The sequence below is a fragment of the Neofelis nebulosa genome, chromosome 15 (assembly GCF_028018385.1).
Source record: "Neofelis nebulosa isolate mNeoNeb1 chromosome 15, mNeoNeb1.pri, whole genome shotgun sequence".
NCBI lineage: Eukaryota > Metazoa > Chordata > Mammalia > Carnivora > Felidae > Neofelis > Neofelis nebulosa.
The window spans coordinates 46,077,059-46,098,895 of NC_080796.1; the positions used below are offsets into that span (position 1 = coordinate 46,077,059).

Below are 21,837 nucleotides of genomic sequence, written 5' to 3' on the forward strand. Positions count from 1 at the left end.
GCCACCCAGATGCCCCATCTCAGTGTATTTATGTTTTTAATGTTTATTTATTTTGAGAGAGAGAGAGAGAGAGAGTAAGCAGGGGAGGGGCAGAGAGAGAGGGAGAGAGAATCCCAAGCAGGCTGCATGCTCTCCACGCAGAGCCCGATGTGGGGCTCGGTCTCTCAAACCTTGAGATCATAACCTGAGCCAAAATCAGGAGTCAGACACTTCACTAACTGAGCCATCCAGGCACCCCACATCATTTCTCAATTTAGACAGCACTTTTTCCTCACAACCTTGTCTGAAGTGGGCACCTGTCAAGTCTTATTTTCTGCTGCAACACATCTTCTTTACATCATAGCACTTCCGAGAGTTTGTAATTATTTTGCTTAATTGCTTAAACAAACTAGGATGATCTTGGGGCACCTGGGTGGCTCAGTTGGTTAAGTGTCCGACTTCGGCTCAGGTCATGATCTCACGTTCATAGGTTCAGGCCCCACTTCGGGCTCTGTGCTGACAGCTTGGAGCCTGGAGCTTACTTCAGATTCTGTGTCTCCCTCACTGTCTGCCCCTCCCCTGCTTGTGCACACACAATGTCTCTGTCTGTCTCTCTCTCTTTCTCTCTCTCTCTCTCTCTCCCCCTCTCCCCAGAATGAATAAATACACATTTAGAAAAGAGAACACTAAAAAGAAATCTAAGTAGAGTAATCTTTGTGAGGATAGATACAATGCCCATCTTTCTTTTTTTAGTCTTGGTGCCTAGACTAGTGCAGTGTTTGGCAGAGAGATGATGTGTAATAAATAAAAGAGGTAGGTACGCTACAGAATTAAGCTAGGCCTTTTAGAACTTTGGGAATTTATAGAAGGATAAAGAAATCACTTAATTAAGAATGTTCAGCACCTTTATGCGGCCATATCCATCCTATTCAGTTTTTAGAAAGAGGTTGAAAACATTTGATTCAACCTGAACCTCCTAGTGTACTTTTTCTTGCTCCAATCTACGAACACCAGCTTTGTTACTTATTTTCTCATCATGACTTCACTCTGGCCTCTCAGATTTAGTATGTCCTTGTTCCTTTTGGCTCTTATTTTGGGTTACCCTAACCCAGTTGCCATTTTTTTCTGGATAATACACCCATAGGTATAAAAAACCTACCATAGAAAAGTGAGAATAACATAGCTAAAATAGCATGATTGGCAGAAAATGAATTTGAATTTAAAAATAAGCAAAATCACAGAAGACAAGATTGTACTAAATGACTGACTCATGCAGGGGTACCCACAAGTTACGAATACATGAACCTTAACATTATTTGGTTCTACCTCTCTTTCCGGTTTCATCTTGTAACCCCTCCTTTCCTTGCCATGTTTCAGCCATACTGTTTTTTCAGTTCCTCAAACATACCAGATTTTCCCCACCACAACGCCTTTGCTTATATTGTTTATTCTTTGTCTGGAATACTCTTTTTTCTATTTTTATCATGGCCAGCCTCTCATTTTTAGGTCTCAGCTTAAGTTACCTCTCATGGAGGCCTTCTCTGACACACCCAGCCTTCCTAAAATAGGTCCTCCCTCTCACCCCCATTATTTTCTTCTTATCTCTCTATTTACAGCTCTCCTAATAAATTGCCTTTTTGGCGGGGTGGAGTTGGGGGTCTCTTGCCCTTTTTTTTTTTTTTTTTTTTTTTTTTTGGTCCTATGAGGATAGGGACCATTCTGGATTTATATATATCACTGTATCCCTAGCCTCTTAATACAATGTCTGTTACATAACTAACATTCAGTAAATAGCTGTTGAATGTGTGAATAAATGAATGAATAATGGTTTAAAGTATCAATATATGACCGATTTGCTTTTTGAACAGAATTTAGATAAAAACTTTTTAAAAAATCATGAAGACATTTCCAAACTGATAGATCAGTTGCGACTACATAGCAGTGAATTAGAAAGTATTTCTTTTTTAACCTAAAAAAAAAAAAGAAGACACACACACCACCCCCCCAAAAACAACAGAATAACTTATAAACTTTCCCAGGTTTTAGTCCCATCACCTCTTTCTGCCTAACTCTCCCCACCACACAATTGGTAAATTGATCAAAATATGTCAAGATGCATGTGAATTATAAAGCTGCTTTGTAGCACATAAATTACCAAGACAGAAAATGTTAGTGATTTTGGCAACATGTTGGATTAAGACTACAACCTCCTACTTATAAACACCTAGACATATGTTTGATAAACTGTAATTAGAAAAGTTTATATTACAGAGGTGAGCTTTAAAGAAGGAAAAGGAAGTTCTCAGGTGCCAGGAAAAGTGGGGCCTGGAAGTTTTGGTGGCTCTCCCACTGGGCTGTCAAGCATATGCTAGAGTTTTAAAGTCATTTGGACACAAGGAAAGGCCTTGGTTTTGCCTGCTGTGGGAAGTAGGAACTGCAACCTCTATTTAGACCCACAAAAGATGCACAGAAAGCTGGACCCTCAGTGAAAGGGAGCACATCAGCCATGCTTTTAAGTGCCAGAACACCCAAATACAAGTAGCTTAAAGGATTTATTATCTCACATAGCAACATAACTGAAGGTGGGACATATCCAGGGTTAGTTAATTTAGGGACTCAACAGCAGCAACAAAAATATAGGGGCTTTCCTTCTTTCCTATTCTGTTATTCTTTTTTTTTTAATCGTTTTTATTTTGTTTTTTGAGAGACAGAGACAGAGTGCTAGTTGGGGAGGGGCAGAGAGAGAGGGGGACACAGAATCCGAAGCAGGCTCCGGAGCTGTCAGCACAGAGCCTGGTGCAGGGCTCGAACCCACTGACTGCGAGATCATGACCTGAGCTGAAGTCAGACCCTTAACAGACTGAGCCACCCAGGCGCCCCTCTATTCTGTTATTCTTAATTCTATACAATGTTTCCATTTGTGGTTGTATAATGGCACCAGTGATTGCAGGGATCATACCCAGTCACAATAATGTCTAGCAAAGATGAGAAGGTCTTCTGGACTCTTCTGTTTACAAAACTTGCCCTCAGATTGTCTCCCCACCAGGAGGTCCTGTTGTCTAAGATAGATTCTTTTGCCTGTACCTAAACCATCTTTTAGCAAGAAGAATGAGGCTATCATGATTTTCTTAGGCTGATTATGAGTTTCCCTCTAGGTCTGGGAAAGAGGCCTCCTTAACTGAACATGCAGGAAGATGAGCACTCAGCTGATGATCAAGGAAAATGGGAGAAGGCAACAAAGTAACAAAATACTAGTACTAGGCCAGTAATAATCTTTCTGGCATCTGTCAGAGAAGCAAATTTAAAAATACTCTGAAAGTTCACTTCCACACCCAAAGACAGCGGGGGAGGGAGAGTCTTTGCTGCAAATTCAAAAGTACTGACAATCAAAAATTATGAAACACATGGAGAAGTGAGGGTTACATTGCAAGAACCTCAGAGAGTAAGGTTCTTACTTTCTGAGTAAGGTTCTTACTTTCTGAACCTCAGAGAGTAAGGTTCTTACTTACTAAATGTGTGGGGTTTTTTTTTTTTTTTACATTTTATTTATTTATGTTTGAGAGAGAGAGAGAGAGCGAGCACAAGTGGGGGAGAGGCAGAGAAAGTGGGAGACACAGAATCCGAAGCAGGCTCCAGGCTCTGAGCTGTCAGCACAGAGCCCGACGCGGGCCTTGAACTCACAAACTGTGAGATCATGACCTGAGCCGAAGTCGGCCGCTTAACTGACTGAGCCACCCAGGGGCCCCAAAAATAAATGTTTAAATGACTGGAAATAAAACATGGAATAAAAACTATAGGAAAGAATAAGGCCCCATGGGGACATAACGGAAAAATAACCAAAATAACTTCAGAAATCAAAAATGTTGTTCATTAAAAATCAAAAGTTTAAAATAGAAGATTAGATGTAAAGAGGGAATTACTTGCCAAAAGGAAGTTACCCAGAATGAAGCCCAGAGAGATGAGATGGAATATATGAAATCAAGATTAACGGAATTCCTAATTGGAATTCCAAAAAGAGATTACCAGAGAGAAGCGGGGAAGAGAGAATATATTTGAAGAAATACACAATTTTCTACAACCATTGAAAGATACAAACTTTCAAATTCAGGAATCACAATGAGTTCCAACCAGGATAAATTAATACAGATCCATACCGACACATATCATAAATCTGCAGAACTCCAAAAATTCAAGACAGAGCCTCTGAAAAGAATGGCAGTTAGACTGTAGTAGCCTTCTCAGTAGTAATATTTGCGCACAGAAGACAATGTAGCAAAGTCTTCAAAGTGCTGAAGAAAAATAATAATGAACCTAGGGTTCTAGACCTTTTATTCAAGATTAAAGGTGATACTAAGATTTGTTCAAAGAAAGGCAGTTCATTACTCACCTTTGCAGAACTACTGAAAGATTGTACTTCAGTAAGAAAGAAATTGAACCTAGAAAAAAGAGGTGGGATGTAGGAAGCGATGATAAAAAGCAGAATTGTTACACATTTGTGTAAATCTAAATAAGTATTATAAAAAATCATAATATCTCATTTTGAGGCCCATAAGAAGCAAACTATAATTCCGAATGAAAAAGCATGGAGATGAAAGGGTATGATTTGATTTAAAGGCTTTCTGAGGTTTTTGTATTATTCACGAGGAAGGTAAAATACTGAATAATTTTAGACTTACACTAAGGCAAGGATACACATTACTATTTGTATTTTAAATAAAAAAAAATGTTTAAAGTAATCTATACACCCATCGTGGGGGTGGATCTCACAATGCCCAGATCAAGAGTCACATGCTGTATAGATTGAGTCAGTCAGGCTTCCCGACAGAACAAACTGAGGGTTGCTAGAGGGGAGATGGGTGGGGGATGGGTTAAATGGGTGATGGGCATTATTAAAGAGGGCACTTTTTGGGATGAGCACTGGGTGTCATGTAAGAGATGAATCACTGGGTTCTACCTCTGAAGCCAAGACTACACTGTATATTAACTCACTTGAAATAAAATTAAAAAATAAATAAATAAATAAATAAATAAATAAATAAATAAAATGAAAAAATTAAAAGCTAATGTATATTTTTAAATTAATAGATATTTTAAATCTAATATATCATTTTAACAAATTTATTTTTACCTAATTCATACTACTAAAGCCAAATATTGTTTTTTGTTTAGTTCACTAGGCCTCAGCACTTGTTCAGATGGTGACCTCCCTCTGAGTCATGATGAGCTCTCTAATACATCACATCCCTTTAATTTTTCCTTGAGATGTACAAAAAAATATCATGATTCAACTTCAGTAGTAGAACTTTCTAACCAGCATTTGGGAACTAATTATTAATAATTATTAATAAGCCGATTATTATATTCATAAAGCTAATTATTATAATAATAAGCTAATTATTTCACTTCACTGTTTTGGGTACCCAAGTAGGTTAAGTAGCATGTCATGTCTTGTCATGTCTGCAACATGTCTTGTAGTTTTCTTTTTTTCTATTATGAAAGTTAATGAATTATCAACATGTAAAATTTTCTTATTATCATGATTTTGGTATTTAGGATGACTTATACCATTACATCACCTTAAAGTATTTTATTAAGGTTTGTTAAAGCCCCTATAGAGATTTAACCATCTGGTATAACTTTGAGGATATGTTGTTTATAAGAATCTATGGAACATGTGCTATGTATCATGTACTTTACTTGGTATATTTTGTATATTATTTCTGTTGTCCTCTGTGTTTTCTCAGTTGCTTATTTATTTAATGACCTATTTATTATAATAATTTCAGTATTATCAGTTTCTGTGGGTCACAGATCCAGGCCCTGCTTCCTTGCATCCTCTCTGAGTCCGGCCAGGTTGCAGTCAAGGCATTGGCCAGACCTGTAGTGTTATCTCAACGTATGACTACAGAATGATCCATTTCCAAGTTCATGTGGTTGTTGGCAGTGTCCATTGCAGGCAGTTGGACCGAGGGCCCCAGTTTCTTACTGTTTCTGGGCTGAAGGCAAGGTTGGCAGGTTCTTGCCATGTGGGCCTCTCCATAGGGCAGCTAACAGTTTGGCAGCGTGCTTCATCAAAGCCAGCCAGAGTTGGCTAGCAAGATGGAAATTAGAATGTTATGTAACTTGATCTCTGAAGTGATATCACCTTAGTTGTCACCTTAGTTGTGTCCTGTTGGTTAGAAATATAGGCCCAGCCCACACTCCAGGGGTTCAGTGGGGACCATTTTAGAGCCATAATATCCCAACTGCTTTATGAAATAGCTTTTATTAAAAAGTATCTAAGGCTCAGAAGTATCAAGAAATTATTGAGGTCACAGCTTGTAAGTACAGGTTTTGAATCTAACCTAGGTCTTTTCTAATTCTGCTGTCTCTTCTATTTTGTTTAACCAAACCGATGATCGAAGTAAGAGAGCAACTAGGAAATCTTAGAACGCTGCAGATTCACGTACCAAAATAAATTTGTTGATTAAATTCCTTACAATCCCTTAGAAATATCATGAGTATAGAAGACTCTTAGTGACTATTGTTCATTAAATTTATCATAAATTAAAATTCTCTATTTGTTTTTAGCCACTGAACTGAATTTTAGGCAATAGAAGAGTTCAGAAAATTATTGATTTAGTTTAGAGTTATAGTGGTTGATAATGGCATAATGTTTTCCAGAGTGCCAGAATTAATAAATTTGAACTTTATTATTATTAGAGTGACCTTAAAATTATTAGCTCAAAATCCAGAATTGTTTAAACTATTCTTAAGAAATATTTTATGCAGTACATAGACTGTTTCTTAACCTTTTTGGATTATGGACTGTTTGAATAATCTTTGGGAGATAAATTAAACCTTCTCCCAGAAAAGTTCTCATACAGAAATTTTTTTCATCTAATTTAGCTGTGGCATTATGACCGCACTAAAACCCGCTCATGGTTCAAGGACATATCTATGAAATTACAGATTAAGAACTTGATTCAAAGGGTTTTCTATACATATATATATATACACACACACACAATAAAATATTATTCAGTCACTAAAAAAAAGGAAATCTTGCCATTCGCAACAGCATGGATAGATCTAGAGAGTATAATGCTAAGTGAAATAAGTCAGAGAAAATACCGTATGATTTCACTCACATGTGGAATTTAAGAAACAGAATAAACAAAGGAAAAAAGGAGACAAACCAAAAAACAGACTCTTAACTATAGAGAACAAACAGATTATTATCGGGGGGAGAAGAGAATGGGTGAAATAAGTGAAGGGGATTAAGAATATACTTATCTTAGGGTGCCTGGGTGGCTCATTCAGTTAAATGACTCTTGATTTCGGCTCAGGTCATGATCTCATGGTTCTGAGCCTTGGCTCTGTGCTCACTGTGCAGACCCTGCTTGGGATTCTCCCTCCCTCCCCCGCCCCCCCCCCTCAAAAAAAAAAAGTTTGTCTTGATGAGCACAGAGTAATGTATAGAATTGGTGAATCACTGTATTGTACACCTGAAACTTGTATAACTATAATGCTGTATGTTAACTATACTGGAATTGAAAATAAAATAAAATAATGCTTTGTGCCATTTGAAAAAAAACCCTAAAGTGTTTTTTTTCTTTTCTTTTCTTTTTTTCTTTCTTAGTGCAAGCGGGGGAGAGGGGCAGAGGGAGAAAGAGAGGGGGCGGGGGGAAAGAGAGGATCTTAAAGAGACTCCATGCTGTCCGTGCAGAGCCCGATACGGGACTTGATCCTGAGACCCTGGGATCATGACCTGAGCTGAAATCAAGAGTTGGACACTCAACTGACTGAGCCACCCAGGCGCCCCTCCTAAAGTGTTTTCTAACGATAAGAAAACATTAATTCTAGGGAAAATAATTTTTTTTGCTAATCTCTTTTATAAGAGATTAGAAAAAATTTATTAAAAAAATAAAGTTTTATTGTTTCCTAAGCATTAAAATTAGAAGTTGTTGAGTACCCTTTTTTCTCTAGCACACTAAGCAATTCTTGACATACAGTAGGTACTCAACAAATATTTAATAAATTAATGAATTAATTTCAGAATATCAAATGAAACACTTGTAAAATACTTTTTTCTGGTTGGGAAAATGAAACTTTCTCATTTGAATAGTACTGATATTTGACATCAGAGATCTGACCACAGGCCTTTCAAGGTGCATGTTATTTTATCATCATATTTGAATATAAATTCAAATTAGTGTTTTTATATTTTAAGGTAAATGAGCATTTGAAAGACATTATGGAACAAGAACAGAAATTGAAAGAACATCACACAGTTGAAGCTCCAGGAGGTCAAAAGGTATATATTTCAAAGAAAATAAGGTGTCTTTATGAGACTATGTATGTTCACATGTATGTGTTGTTTGAGAAATACATATATTAATTAATAGATATGTTCATTAAATTGTTTTTTGGTGGTGTTGTGTGCCCTAGAAAGCAGGTCATAAATACCAAGTGAGTGGAAGTGCAAAATGAAGGTTAATTGGGTGGAGGTATTTAGGAAAAATTGTTAATGATTAGAACTCAATTTGTGGAGTACTTGGCAGAAACAACGACTTTGCCTTTGGCAAAGTGTATGAAACAACAGAAAACATTTTCAGTGTACCAGCCTTACAATGACTTCTCTTAAGACCAGCCTTTTAAATATATTCCAGTAGTTGTAAGTTGTACATATGGTTATTCTGTGAAGAAAGAAGCAACATTAATATGGATTCATTCTTTAAAAATTCGTGTGGCTTTTAGAGTTTCCTTCTTCGAAAATTTGTGTTTTTGTTATAATGAGAGCTCTTTAATCATGTTGTGTAGCATTTGAATTGAGGTGTAAGAAATTATAATTATTCAGCGACCTTATTGTCCAATTTGGATTATTTAAAGTTTATTATTATACAGTTTTTCTGTTCATTTTGGGCTAATGCTCCTGGTCACTGATACCTCTGTAAGAAGAGAAAGAGAAAAAAGGAAGGAAGGGGAAAGCTGTTTTGTGTATTATCAACTGCAACAGAAAACTTTGTGGGAGACCACCTACAATTTTGTCAGAGCTTGATGTTTCGGCATCACAGTGAATTCCCTCATTTAGCTTACTGACTAGCTCCTGAAAATACTATCCATACTTGATTCTTCATCCTAACTTTGTTGATGTCCTTTCCCCCTAAAGGTACATGAGAATGGAAATCTTTTTTTTCATCACCCAGATCACATACTCCATTTCCCTGCCTTCTGCCAGCTTCTGCCTCTCTCTTCCCTCCTGCTTCCTCACCCTCCCCCACCTCCCGCCATTGCCGTCCTTTCCTATTAGTTTCCCTCCTTTTCTCTTTCTCATCCCGTGGGAGTTGAAACCTCTGCCCCCAGTTTTGTGCCTGGAACTAATTGGGAGTAAGTTAGATGGCATCATCCTAAATTATAATACTAATGGCCTTTTTCCATGATATTTAAATGATTAAATCCTATAGTATTGCATACACATCATGAACTAAATAGGGATTTTATATGCTGGCATAGGACCCAATAAACATTATTTCTGTTGGGGGAAAAATGCCATTTATATTCCGAACAGAGTAAGTAAGCCTTACTTTTGTTAAAAGCTATATGGAATCTGGACACTACTTGTATTATACCTCTTTGACTTTTTAAAAACTATTTAAGTTTATTTATTTATTTTGAGAGAGAGAGAGAGCATGAGTAGGGGAGGGGCAGAGAGATGGAGAGAGAGAGAGAGAGAGAGAGAGCGAGAGAGAATGAGAATCCCAAGCAGGCTCTGCACTGTCAGCACAGAGCCCGACGAGGGGCTTGAACCCACTAACCATGAGATTGTGACCTGAGCCGAAACCAAGAGTTGGATGCTCAACCAACTGAGCCACCCAGAGGCCACTACCACTTTGTGTTATAATAGCACTTCCCCATGCAATTTCACATATTGGTAACCTCACAACCAATATTTGTTAAGTGAATGACTGAGTAAATGAAGGAATGAATGTGATTCATTTTTAAATATGTGGATTAATACATATTTTTATCTTAGCACAACACATGTTTTTATTTTCAAATGAATTTTCTTTTTTTCCCCATTGATAGAATCTCTGTGAAATCTATGTGAAATTGACAATGTCAGTTTTACATTACATAGTCTTACTGCAAAGTAGGTATCATCATCATGAAGAATCACTCTGTGACAGCATAAACTAGGGAAAGCAGTCTCTATTACCTAGCAGTGAGATTTTTGGCATTCGAACTAGTTGATTTGGCTGGAAATTTAATCATTTCATTCTTGATTTTTATTCCTACAAAAGCAACATTCTTGACCCTGTCCTCTTTTTAGGGATGAGAGAATGACTTGCTCTTCCTTATTGCTATGCGATTGGTAGGAAGTTGCCATGCCTTCCACCTACTTAAGCTAGCTTGCCTAGTGACCCAGATGCTAGCCATGTTTTCAACGTGTTTTTTTTTTTTTTTTTTTTTTTTTTATTTTTGGGACAGAGAGAGACAGAGCATGAACGGGGGAGGGGCAGAGAGAGAGAGGGAGACACAGAATCGGAAACGGGCTCCAGGCTCCGAGCCGTCAGCCCAGAGCCTGACGCGGGGCTCGAACTCACGGACCGCGAGATCGTGACCTGGCTGAAGTCGGACGCTTAACCGACTGCGCCACCCAGGCGCCCCCTAGCCATGTTTTCTATGATTTATCCAGCTATAGACAGAGCCCATGGTGTTGGATGATATTTCTTACTTTTTGTCCTTGCCCACCTATTCCCAACTTAGATGTTCAATAAAATCTATTTTATGAAACTTTTTTTTTACAACCATCTTCTTGGTAAGATACATACATACGTTGAGGGATACTTGCACTGTATATTGTTAATGCTGGATGAAAAGTAGCATTCCAAAGCTATTTTCCTTAGATTGTTAAATCTGCTAATGGTGTATTTCTGACTGTTGGATTGGTTGGTGTCCTTAAAAGGAAGGCATTTTAAGTAGTGCCATGTTTTAGGAAAATGTTTTGTTTAAAAAGTTTACTAATGTTATTTTCTGTTTGTTTTTTTCTTCAAGTTGCTCTTTTGCTTCTAATATTCATTTTTATTCTAAAGAGGATGCCTAGTTAAATGTGAATTTCAGATAAACACCAAAAATTTTTTTTTTCAACGTTTTTTTTTTTTTTTTTTTAAATTTTTGGGACAGAGAGAGACAGAGCATGAACGGGGGAGGGGCAGAGAGAGAGGGAGACACAGAATCGGAAACAGGCTCCAGGCTCCGAGCCATTGGCCCAGAGCCTGACGCGGGGCTCGAACTCACGGACCGCGAGATCGTGACCTGGCTGAAGTCGGACGCTTAACCGACTGCGCCACCCAGGCGCCCCAACACCAAAAATTTTTTGGTGTAGTTGCATGAACATCTCATATTTTTATTTGCTAAATCTGGCAACCCTACGTAAAAGATCTCTAAAGTTTATAGCCATGACATGAAGCCCAACATTCATTCTCTTAAGGGGTTTGTACAGAGTGCTATGGCAAAATGAGTATAGACAAAGTAGAATAGTTCTGCCACTGATTAAATTCATGACTTTCACCAAGGCACTTGACCTCTCTGGGCCTCATTTTCTTTATCTGCAAAAATTTTAAAGTTGAATTAAATGGCTTCTAAATTCTGTGACTAAAATGATTTTCAAATTTTTCCTTCTCAATGTATTAGTAAAAGTAAGGAATTCAAAGCAAAAGGTTAGTGAAAATATTAAGCAGTCGGTTATCATAAAGTTTCATATGTGTATATGTTACTTGTAGTTTTATGATAACTGTGGAATACCTAAGAAGGTTTTCTAGAAGATGTGGGACTTGAACATGGCCTTAGTAGGTTTTATGATATTTGCAGAGGAGGACACTAGGTCATAGGGAATAACATAAGTTACAAGTAAAATGTATATTTAGGAATTGGTAAGTAGACCATTTGGATATTCATGGGTGTATATTCCTAAATTTACAGTAGTAGCTCTATAGAGAGTAAAGTTTGTTTCTCACAGTATTAAAAGATACATGTCTACTTGGTGCAACATTCTTCACTTTTAAAACAGAAATACTGGTGAGATATTTTATAGAAGGGTGGGAATTGGATTAAGGAATTGCCTTTGGAGAAAAGAAATTAACTGAGTTCTAGTTGCTTTTCATTTAAAGGTATAGTCTCAAAATAGACCACACTTTCCCCAGTGAGACAGTAGGTGAATGCTTCTACATCTTTGCTTGATTACCTCAGCCTATGTGAATTTCCACTTTGACCCGAGTTCCTTAGCAATTAAAAACTATGACCAACTTTTAAAATTCTTTTTATTCAAACAGTACTTTAGATACTATTGGAAAGAGATTTTTTTTTTTTAATTTTTTTTTTCAACGTTTTTTATTTATTTTTGGGACAGAGAGAGACAGAGCATGAACGGGGGAGGGGCAGAGAGAGAGGGAGACACAGAATCGGAAACAGGCCCCAGGCTCCAAGCCGTCAGCCCAGAGCCTGACGCGGGGCACGAACCCACGGACCGCGAGATCGTGACCTGGCTGAAGTCGGACGCTCAACCGACTGCGCCACCCAGGCGCCCCGGAAAGAGATTTTTTAAAATAACATCAACTTTTTAAAAGTTTTGTTAAATCCAGTTGTTTTTGTTGTTTGTTTTTTAAGTAAGCTCTAAAGCTCTGTGTCCAATGTGGGGCTTGAACTCACAACCCCAAGATCAAGAGTCACATGCTTTACTGACTGAGCCAGCCAGGCACCCCAGAAGAAAGAGTCTAAAGTCAAATACATTTGGGAAATGCTGCCTTGTCTGTGCCCCTTTAAAAATGTTACAACCCATTTTAGCACATTGAAGGCCTACATAAGAAGCCTGTTTCTCAAATATATTTAATCTTTGACCTCTTCTGTGAATGACTTCTATTAACATCCTGTGGAATTACTGTTATTTGCAGCATGCTTTGGGGAACATTGATTTGTAACCTATAATTTTGTAATTGATGAAGTTGCCTATTTCATATATAAATATATAAAACATTTAAAGTTCTAATATAGTACATCATTCTCAGATACATCATTTGATTTGATTCTTAGACTTACTTACCTGGTTTCTTTTTCATACCATTATTTCAGTCAAATAATTTTGAAGACTTCACCTGCCTAAATTAGATCATTTTTAAGGAATTCTACCCCTAAGATTCTATTCTATAACCATAGTTTATTCTTGTGTGGACTTCTGTGGTCAATGCTGATTCTTTCTTTATACCTATTGCCAATATACTATTTTTCTTTCATAGTCATTTACTTGCGGTTACTGGTAAAGCAACTTCCCAATCTAGAATATGCCTGTGTTGTATTATCAACCTATTTAGTATAGTTAAATGAGGAACTTAGCATTTTAAACATATTTAAAATTCAGAGATGGTACCATGATATTTTTTTTCTCCAAGCAATATTTTACAAAGATGGCTTGCCCTAGAGAGATGTAAATATGAGTTAGGTATGCTAGCACTATGATTTTCATCTTTGCCTAAGAACATTGTAGAACAGATTTCTTTAACAGATATATAGGTGTTGTTGGATACAGACTCAACAAAGATTTGGACTGGTATAGACTTAATATAACATTTTTTTTAATGTTTATTTTTGAGAGAGAGAGAGAGAGAGCTATGAGTGTGGGCAGAGGAGGGACAGAGAGAGAGAGGAGACACAGAATCCAAAGCAGACTTCAGGCTGTCTGCGCAGAGCTTGACATGGAGCTCAAACTCTCAAACCGTGAGATCATGACCTGAGCCGAACTTAGGTGCTTAACTGACTGAGCCACCCGGGTGCCCCCTTAATGTAGCTTTTTAAGAACATTTATTTTGAAATATTTCAGACTTCTGAAAGGTTTCAAGATAGAAAAGAACCCTGTATACTCTTGACCCAGATTCATCAGTCTAACATTTTGCTGCATTAATTTTCTCTATATATTTATGTGTGTGTATACAGGTATGTATGTGTGTATATACACACACACACACACACATATACATCATACACAAACACATATGTATGTAAATGTTTCTGAAACATTTGAAAGAGGGTTGCACACATCATATCCCATTACCCCTTCGTACTTCAAGGTGTATTTCTTTTTTTTTTTTTTTAAACATTTTTTTTTAACATTTTATTTATTTTTGAGACAGGGAGAGACAGAGCATGAACAGGGGAGGGTCAGAGAGAGGGAGACACAGAATCTGAAACAGGCTCCAGGCTCTGAGCTGTCAGCACAGAGCCCGACACGGGGCTCGAACTCACGGACCGCGAGATCGTGACCTGAGCCGAAGTCGGCCGCTTAACCGACTGAGCCACCCAGGCACCCCTTCAAGGTGTATTTCTTAAGAACAAGGCTGTTTGTTTATATAATCAAAGTACAAGTGATTTAATGTTAGTATCATACTTTGATCAGACTTAGAGTCTATATTCCACTTTTGTCACTTGTCCCAGTTGCATTCAATTGTACATTATAATTTTTTTTCAGTACAAGATCATGTCATGTATTTAGTTGTCATATCTATAGTGTTTAAACAGGACTAGTTCTTTAGCTATTCTCTTTTGCTCGTGACCTTGACATTTTTAAAGAAATCCCTCCATTTGTTTTCTTCTGATATTTCCTCATAATTAAGTTGAGGGGTTGTTTTTTTTAGACTGGAATGCTATATAAGTTGTGTCCTTCTCACAGTATTATATCAAGAGGCACATGATACCCATTTGCCCCTACTGGGTGATGTTGATTTTCATTAGTTGGTTAAGATATTGTCTGGTTTCTTAACTTCATGGTTATTATTTTTACTTTTACAGTAAGTAATTTGAGATGACATACTTTGATATTTACATTTGACCCTTGAAAAATGCAGGATCTTAGGGGTGCCAACCACCCATGCAGTCAGAAATCTGATTATAACTTTTGACTCCCCAGAAATTTGGCCACTAATAGCCTACTCTTGACTGGAAGCCTTACTGATAACATGAACAGTTCATTAACAAAATATTTTGTATGTTATATGTGTTTTAATTTTTTTTTTTTTTTTTTTTTTAACGTTTATTTATTTTTGAGACAGAGAGAGACAGCATGAACAGGGGAGGGGCAGAAAGAGAGGGAGACACAGAATCTGAAACAGGTTCCAGGCTCTGAGCGGTCAGCACAGAGCCCAACGCGGGGCTCGAACTCACGGACCGTGAGATCATGACCTGAGCCAAAGTCGGACGCTCAACCGACCGAGCCACCCAGGCGCCCCATGTTATATGTGTTTTATACTGAATACTTATGATAAAGTAAGCTAGAGAAAAAATGTTATTAAGAAAATCATAAGGAAGAGAAAATACATTTCCAAGATGGTACTGTATTTATTAGAAAAACCCATGTGGAAGTGACCTGTGCAGTTTCAAGCCTGTATTGTTCAAGGTCAACTGTACTAATTTTAATTTGCTCAGTACTACAATATGTATATAATAGTTTCAGAGTCTCTATGTGTATACCAATGTGAAAAAGAAAGCCACTAAGGAGTTTAAGATTTGTTTGCAATTCTTTTTTCTTCTTTTTTGGTTTGTTTTACCCTTATAATGCTTTTATATGTTTCCCAGTTTTATTGAGATATAATTGACATATGGCACTGTATATTGGTTAACATCCATCATCTCATGTAGTACAATATAATTCTTCTTTCTTTAGATTGATAATATATGGTCAAAATACTGTGTTCTGAAGTTGCTTGGGTTATTCCTTTGAAATATATTTGGGTTTATTGGTTTCTGCTTTCATTTAGTTGTAGTGACTTTTTTGCACCATCCTTGTTGATTTAATTTTGTTTTTTTGAATATATAGAACATTATATGATTTCCAAATTATATTAATTCCAAAAGTCAAAACTCGACAAAAGTGATAATCAGAAAGGTATTACTCCCTCCCTGTATCTCTTCTACCTCTTTCCTTCCCCTCACTCCCTGCTAACCCTTGTAGGTAACCAGTTGGTTTGTCCTCATTTTTGTTTATATATATATATATATATATATATATATATATATATATATATATATGTATATATATATAATCACAGTATTATATATTGTTTTATATATAGGTAACATATATAACAGATATACTGTTTTATATATATATATATATATATATATATATATATATATATATATATATATATGTTTTTTCTCCTCTAACAAAATATATTTAATCTTTTGCAATTTGTGTTGTTCATTAACAGTATATCCTGGAAATTGCTCCATACAGTCCCTAGATACCTTCCTCATCCTTTTTTTGCAGCAGCACAGTACTCTGTTGTGTGTATGTACCATAGTTTATTCTACCACTTTCCTATGGGCATTTAAGTGTTTTCTAGTATCTCGCAATTACAAATAATACTACAAAGAATAATGTCCTTCTGTATTCTTGGATTTTCAGGGTAAATACCCTAGGACTTGGATTGCTAGATTGGAAGGTAAATGCATTTGTAGTCTTGGTAGCTAGTGCCAAAGTCTCCAAGGGGTTTGTAACATTTTACACTCCTGTTGGCAGTGCAGCATAGCTCTCAGACCTACAAAAGAGAAGACATTTCGGTCTCACGGGTCGTGAGGTGACAGGTCACAGCTCTGACTAACTCCTTAAAGAATTCCAACTTTGTGAGGTCTCCAGGAAAGGCCCGGTCAAACCAGCATCCTCCCAAAGTGGCTTGAGAACACCTAGAAGAAGTTCAGGAATTATCCCAAATCCCAGAGAGGTTATAGATACCCGGAGGATGACATAGAGCTATTTGGGGAGTATTAATGGCAAGTCCTAAAACAACTAACCAGAATTTATGATGAGTCATACATATGTGTGTTGAAGACAGTGCAAAGGAATGCTGGAAATGGGAACTATTCCAGAAAATCTGAACTGCCCCGGTTGGCCCCTGTCATCAGTAAGGACTTAATAAAAATAAGAAATTTTTCACTTGTTGTCTGTGGCCTTTTAAAATGTTTTGGTCTCATAATTACATCTTAAAACAGGATTTGAAGTTGCTGTTTGCCTAGTTCTCTGAAAAGTAAAAGGAGGGGAAGTTGCTATTCACTTCAGAAATACAGTTGTCCTTCAGCAAGGAAATTTTGCTGTATATTTGAACTTATTGAAGTATGAGTTTACAACCATGAATAGCATAGATATTTATTTGTTCTTTTAGTATATTTACTTTTTTTTTTAGTCATATTTCCTTCAAATAGCCAATCTATATGGTTTTCCTGTTCCCTTGAATAGGATTGCTATCACTAAATTAGGTCAGTGGAGAGGTGGGAAGAAGGCCAGAGCAGTCTGAATTAGTGAAAAGTCACATTGAATATTTTACAAGATATATGGAGTAACTTGAACCTTCACACCTCTCCTGTTTTGAATAATTGGCAATAAATTGCTTTTTATCAGTTTCCATATAATGGATTTTTCTAGTCTCAAAAAGAAGAAAACCCGTTTTTGAAGTTTCTGTTATCCGTTGGAATCCTGACACATTCTCAGTGGCTTCCTTCTTTTTGCTTCTGCTCTTATGCTTTTTATGGTTATCATAACTGCAGTTGCCAAAGACTTCTGGTTAAATGACAGATTAAAATATATGCAACAAAATTGTTAAGGTTATTCTTCCTGATGCAATAAGAAAAACTTACTGGACATGTTCTCTCTTTATGGAAAGTTGGAATTTTTCTGAGTCTTGAGATGACATTTTTTCTGATTCTTGAAGTTCTTGAAAATACTTTATTCATATTATTTTCCAAATAGTCTTATTTTTACAGTTAATTTTATGTAGGAAAAACTTTTAATTTTTATTTTTAAGTAATCTCTACATCTAGTGTGGGGCCTGAACTCACAATCCCGAGATCAAGAGTCACACTGACTGAGCCAGCCAGGAGCCCCTGTAGGATAAACTTTCTACATAAAAGTTGAATATGAATTTTAATTCAGACCCCATTTAGTTTGGTTCATTCAACAAATGTTTATTCAGGGCTGTTAGAAATTGTGCTAGGAAATACAGAGTTAAACAATCACAAATTATTAATTCATATTAACTGAAATTATGAGTTTATTGTATTTATCATTTTGAAGAAATAAAATTATATTCTTTGGGATACCTCCAGATAGTAAAATTAATAACATTTATATTCTCTTTATGTAAGTAGCTACTTGCCCTAGAGACTCTGTAAAAATCTTAGTAAGAATTGCCAACTAGTCTTCCGTCCATTAATTAAATGAAATTGTCATATAGTTGAAAGAAATTATTATGTTTTTCAAGTCTGCAATGCGGTTTGCTTTATTCGTATATTTACTGATACAGTCTTCTTTTCCCTTGGGAAAGAAACACTGCCTGATCAGATTTGCTTTACTAATGTTTAAGAATGATAATGATTGCAAATCTAGCTCTAGAATCTTTCTACTTCCCTTTTTGTGAAGTTTTATTTTTTATTTTTATTTTATTTTTAATGTTTATTTACTGAGAGAGAGAGAGAGAGAGAGAGAGAGAGAGAGAGAGAAGAAGAAGAAGAAGAAGAAGAAGAAGGAGGAGGAGGAGGAGGAGGAGGAGGAGGAGGAGGAGGGGAGAGAATCCCAAGCAGACTCTGCACTGTCAGTACAGAGGCTGATGCAGGGCTCAAACTCATGAACTGTGAGATCATGACCTAAGCCAAAATCAGAAGTCAGATGCTTAACTGACTGAGCCACCCACGTGCCCCTGGATTTATTTTTATTTATTTATTTTTTTAATTTTTTTTTTTCAACGCTTTTTATTTATTTTTGGGACAGAGAGAGACAGAGCATGAATGGGGGAGGGGCAGAGAGAGAGGGACACACAGAATCGGAAACAGGCTCCAGGCTCCGAGCCATCAGCCCAGAGCCTGACGCGGGGCTCGAACTCACGGACCGCGAGATCGTGACCTGGCTGAAGTCGGACGCTTAACCGACTGTGCCACCCAGGCGCCCCAGGATTTATTTTTTAATATGATGTGTGATTCTAGAACTCAGAAATAAAATTCTTTGCTGCCAAAGTATACAGAATATCCTGAATATCTGAAAAATGAATTTTTGTATTGGGAGAGGAGATGAGGGGAGGAGAAGGTGGAGGTCTTTATTAGTAGGAACCTGTATATTTAAAGTATTAATTAACATTTAAAAAATACTATGAGAACTATAACTTGGAACTCCACTTTCAGAAACTTTACTGTCACTTGTTAATTAAAAACCATTCTGATGAATTTTCCCTTTACCTTTTGCTTTCCCTTTTTTCCCTGCTGCTTCCTCTGAAGTCTCCTTCCAAATGGTTTTGGAAACTGGTTCCAGTAAGTTTGCCCAACTACTTCAACTTGCTGTCCAGAAGTGTAATTACAGAATGGTATTGTTTGTGTCTTGCTGGTATAATCATTTCCTATAATTCTGTTAGTTGCTGCATAGAGATTGGATTTTATGGTATTTGATCATAATGTAAAATAAAGAGATAAAAAAAATCTGGCCAAAATTTGGATTAGAAGCTTTAAAAATAGTTTAAGGTAACCATTATTTTGCTGGTCCTACTGATATTTACAGACTGTCGGTAAATAGGTGTAAAAAAAATGTATGGATAGAGATTCTCATTAGTTTTAAAAACTTTAGGAGAAAAGTGAGTATGAATTGTATATGTAAATTTTTTGTATTTTAAAATATTTTTGAAGGAATCATTTCCTTTCAGCCTGAGTTGTAGGGTACATTTTTTGTTTGATAAAAAGTGACATATTCCCTGTGGTCGTACCAGTATTGGACCTAAACTGTATTCAGTTCTGATTTGACCTGAAGGGTGATTCTTTCAGGATTAAATCTGGGTGGATAGACCACGTAAGAAGTATTTTATGCCCTCAGAAATAAAAATATAACTTAGAAATACAATATAATGTTGAAAGAGAAAATATGCCCTTTTAAATGCTAAATTTCTCAGTTTGTAGAAAGAATACAGAATGTCTCCATGCAGTAACTTTATAAAGCCATATAGTAAGATAAAGTGCAAAAGACTCTATAATTCTCATGAACTGCAAATGGGAGTTGTACAGGACTTGAGGATTAAGTTGATTTACCTGATACATCTTCTAGGATATAAGCTGCAGGAAAATGTTTTAGCATACCACTCATAAATCCCTGATAGTCTATTCTAAACCATTGGCATTTAGTGCTAAAGCCTCACAAGGCTTTGTGTGTGTGCCTTGTACAGAAGTGCTACTTGGCAGCAAGCAGTAGGACAAGTTACACAATTCAGTTCTTTGTTTCATGACCCTGAGCACTCGACTCAGTCCAGTTCAGACTGTAGGCTGAAAACAAGCTACTCCTAGAGATCTGGGAAGTTTGGGAGTGAGCCCAGCCAGTTTGGAGGATTTCTGAGAGGGAGACTATTTTGTTTCTAGCTGGCTAGAGAAAGGGGTGTAAGGATCTGGAACTGTGGCTTACTTACCAAATGTGAGAAGGGTAGCCTAAGGCTAGAAGATGCTACTGGTTGATTTCTTCTTTCTTTCTCTCCTCTCCCTTCGCCTCCTCTCTCCTCTTTTTTCATGGTTGAATTTTAAACTGTCTACTAGCAGCAAAGTAAGGGAGTTTTCTAAGGATATTAAAATCAATAATCCATTGAAGAATTTATATAATGCATGTATGTAAATTTTTTCTGAATATAGGTACTCTGAGTTTGGGACATACCATTCAGTGTGGATGCCTGGTGTGCACTGATTAAAAAGAACAAGCTCTCTGAAAATCTTCAAAAGGAAAAAATGTTCCATGAATCTTGGGTAGACAGAAATAGGAATAAATAATTCTTCATTAATGCATATACTTTGCTGAGGGATATCACTTCACCACCTAATAGTAAATATTCTTTTTCAGTAAATTATTTTTCTGTTCTTAGTCTCACAAAAGTATTTTATTTCAGAATTATATTTGAATTATAAAATGTAGAGATGACCAGTTCAGATGGAGTTAGAAGAAAAATTAGTTTTGGTTACTTTTTAAAAAACTTAAAATGTCAGTAACCAATATAATCATACGTTTCCTAATAAAGCACTTCGGTATGCATCTTCCTTAAGTCATCAGCATTATTCTCTTGGCTTTAGGAGAGCTAATAGCTAGTAGCAGGCCAGCCTTTAGTTGTTGCTGGCTATGTGCCCAGCAGTGTGCATGGCACTTTACGGGCGTCACCTTACTTCATCCTTCAGTGATCCTGTGAAATAGGTACTATTATTATCCCCATTTTACCTATGGGGAAACTGAGAAATGAGAGTTTAAATGATTTGTCCAAGATCACAGAGCCAGTAAATGTCAGAAACAGGATCTGAACCTAGGTCATCTGACTCAAGGGCTTGTTCTTGTCACCACTGAGTTCTCCAGCACATCTCGGTTTTTAGAAAACTCTTGTAAAGTTGTGTCTGGTCACACCAGGCAGTCTTTGGAAAACAAAGATTTCTTCTGTTTTTCTGAGGGGGAACAGAAATCCTTACATTTGCTCTGTCCTTGAAGAAAACCTCACTTGGGAGGGTTTTTTCAGTTCCACAGTTACTACACTTCATTTATGTTATCTTAACATTCAGATACCAAGCCAGAATATCTTGGTGATATTCCAGTTCCTCAAAGTGATATTTCTTATTGCCAAATTTCCTGTAGGAATAGTATCATATTCTTAGACCTGCTCCCCAATTTTGAAAATTCTTACAATTCTGCTCAAGTGGCACTCTTGCTCTTCCCATAAAATAACTTGTGGTCTAAATTCTAGCATTAAAATAAATGCATTTTATTATCTGCAAAAGGACAGAACTGACAATTTGGATACAAAGTGTTCAGAATCTATATTGTGATGCTTTTATATT

The 21,837-nt window shown here is 36.7% G+C and overlaps 1 protein-coding gene across 8 annotated transcripts in view; it reads left to right on the plus strand.

The window, feature by feature from the left end:
• The window catches only part of CAMSAP2 (calmodulin regulated spectrin associated protein family member 2), a 116,876-nt gene that overhangs the window by 66,894 nt on the left and 28,145 nt on the right, over positions 1–21,837 (plus strand). For 5 of the 8 annotated variants that reach the window (XM_058701628.1, XM_058701630.1, XM_058701629.1 and 2 more), the window contains 2 exons: positions 8,192–8,275; positions 19,270–19,302. In XM_058701628.1, coding sequence (XP_058557611.1) covers positions 8,192–8,275; positions 19,270–19,302 — 117 coding nt within the window. The remainder of the gene's footprint in view (positions 1–8,191; positions 8,276–19,269; positions 19,303–21,837) is intronic. The other 3 variants (XM_058701632.1, XM_058701634.1, XM_058701635.1) reach the window with 1 other exon arrangement.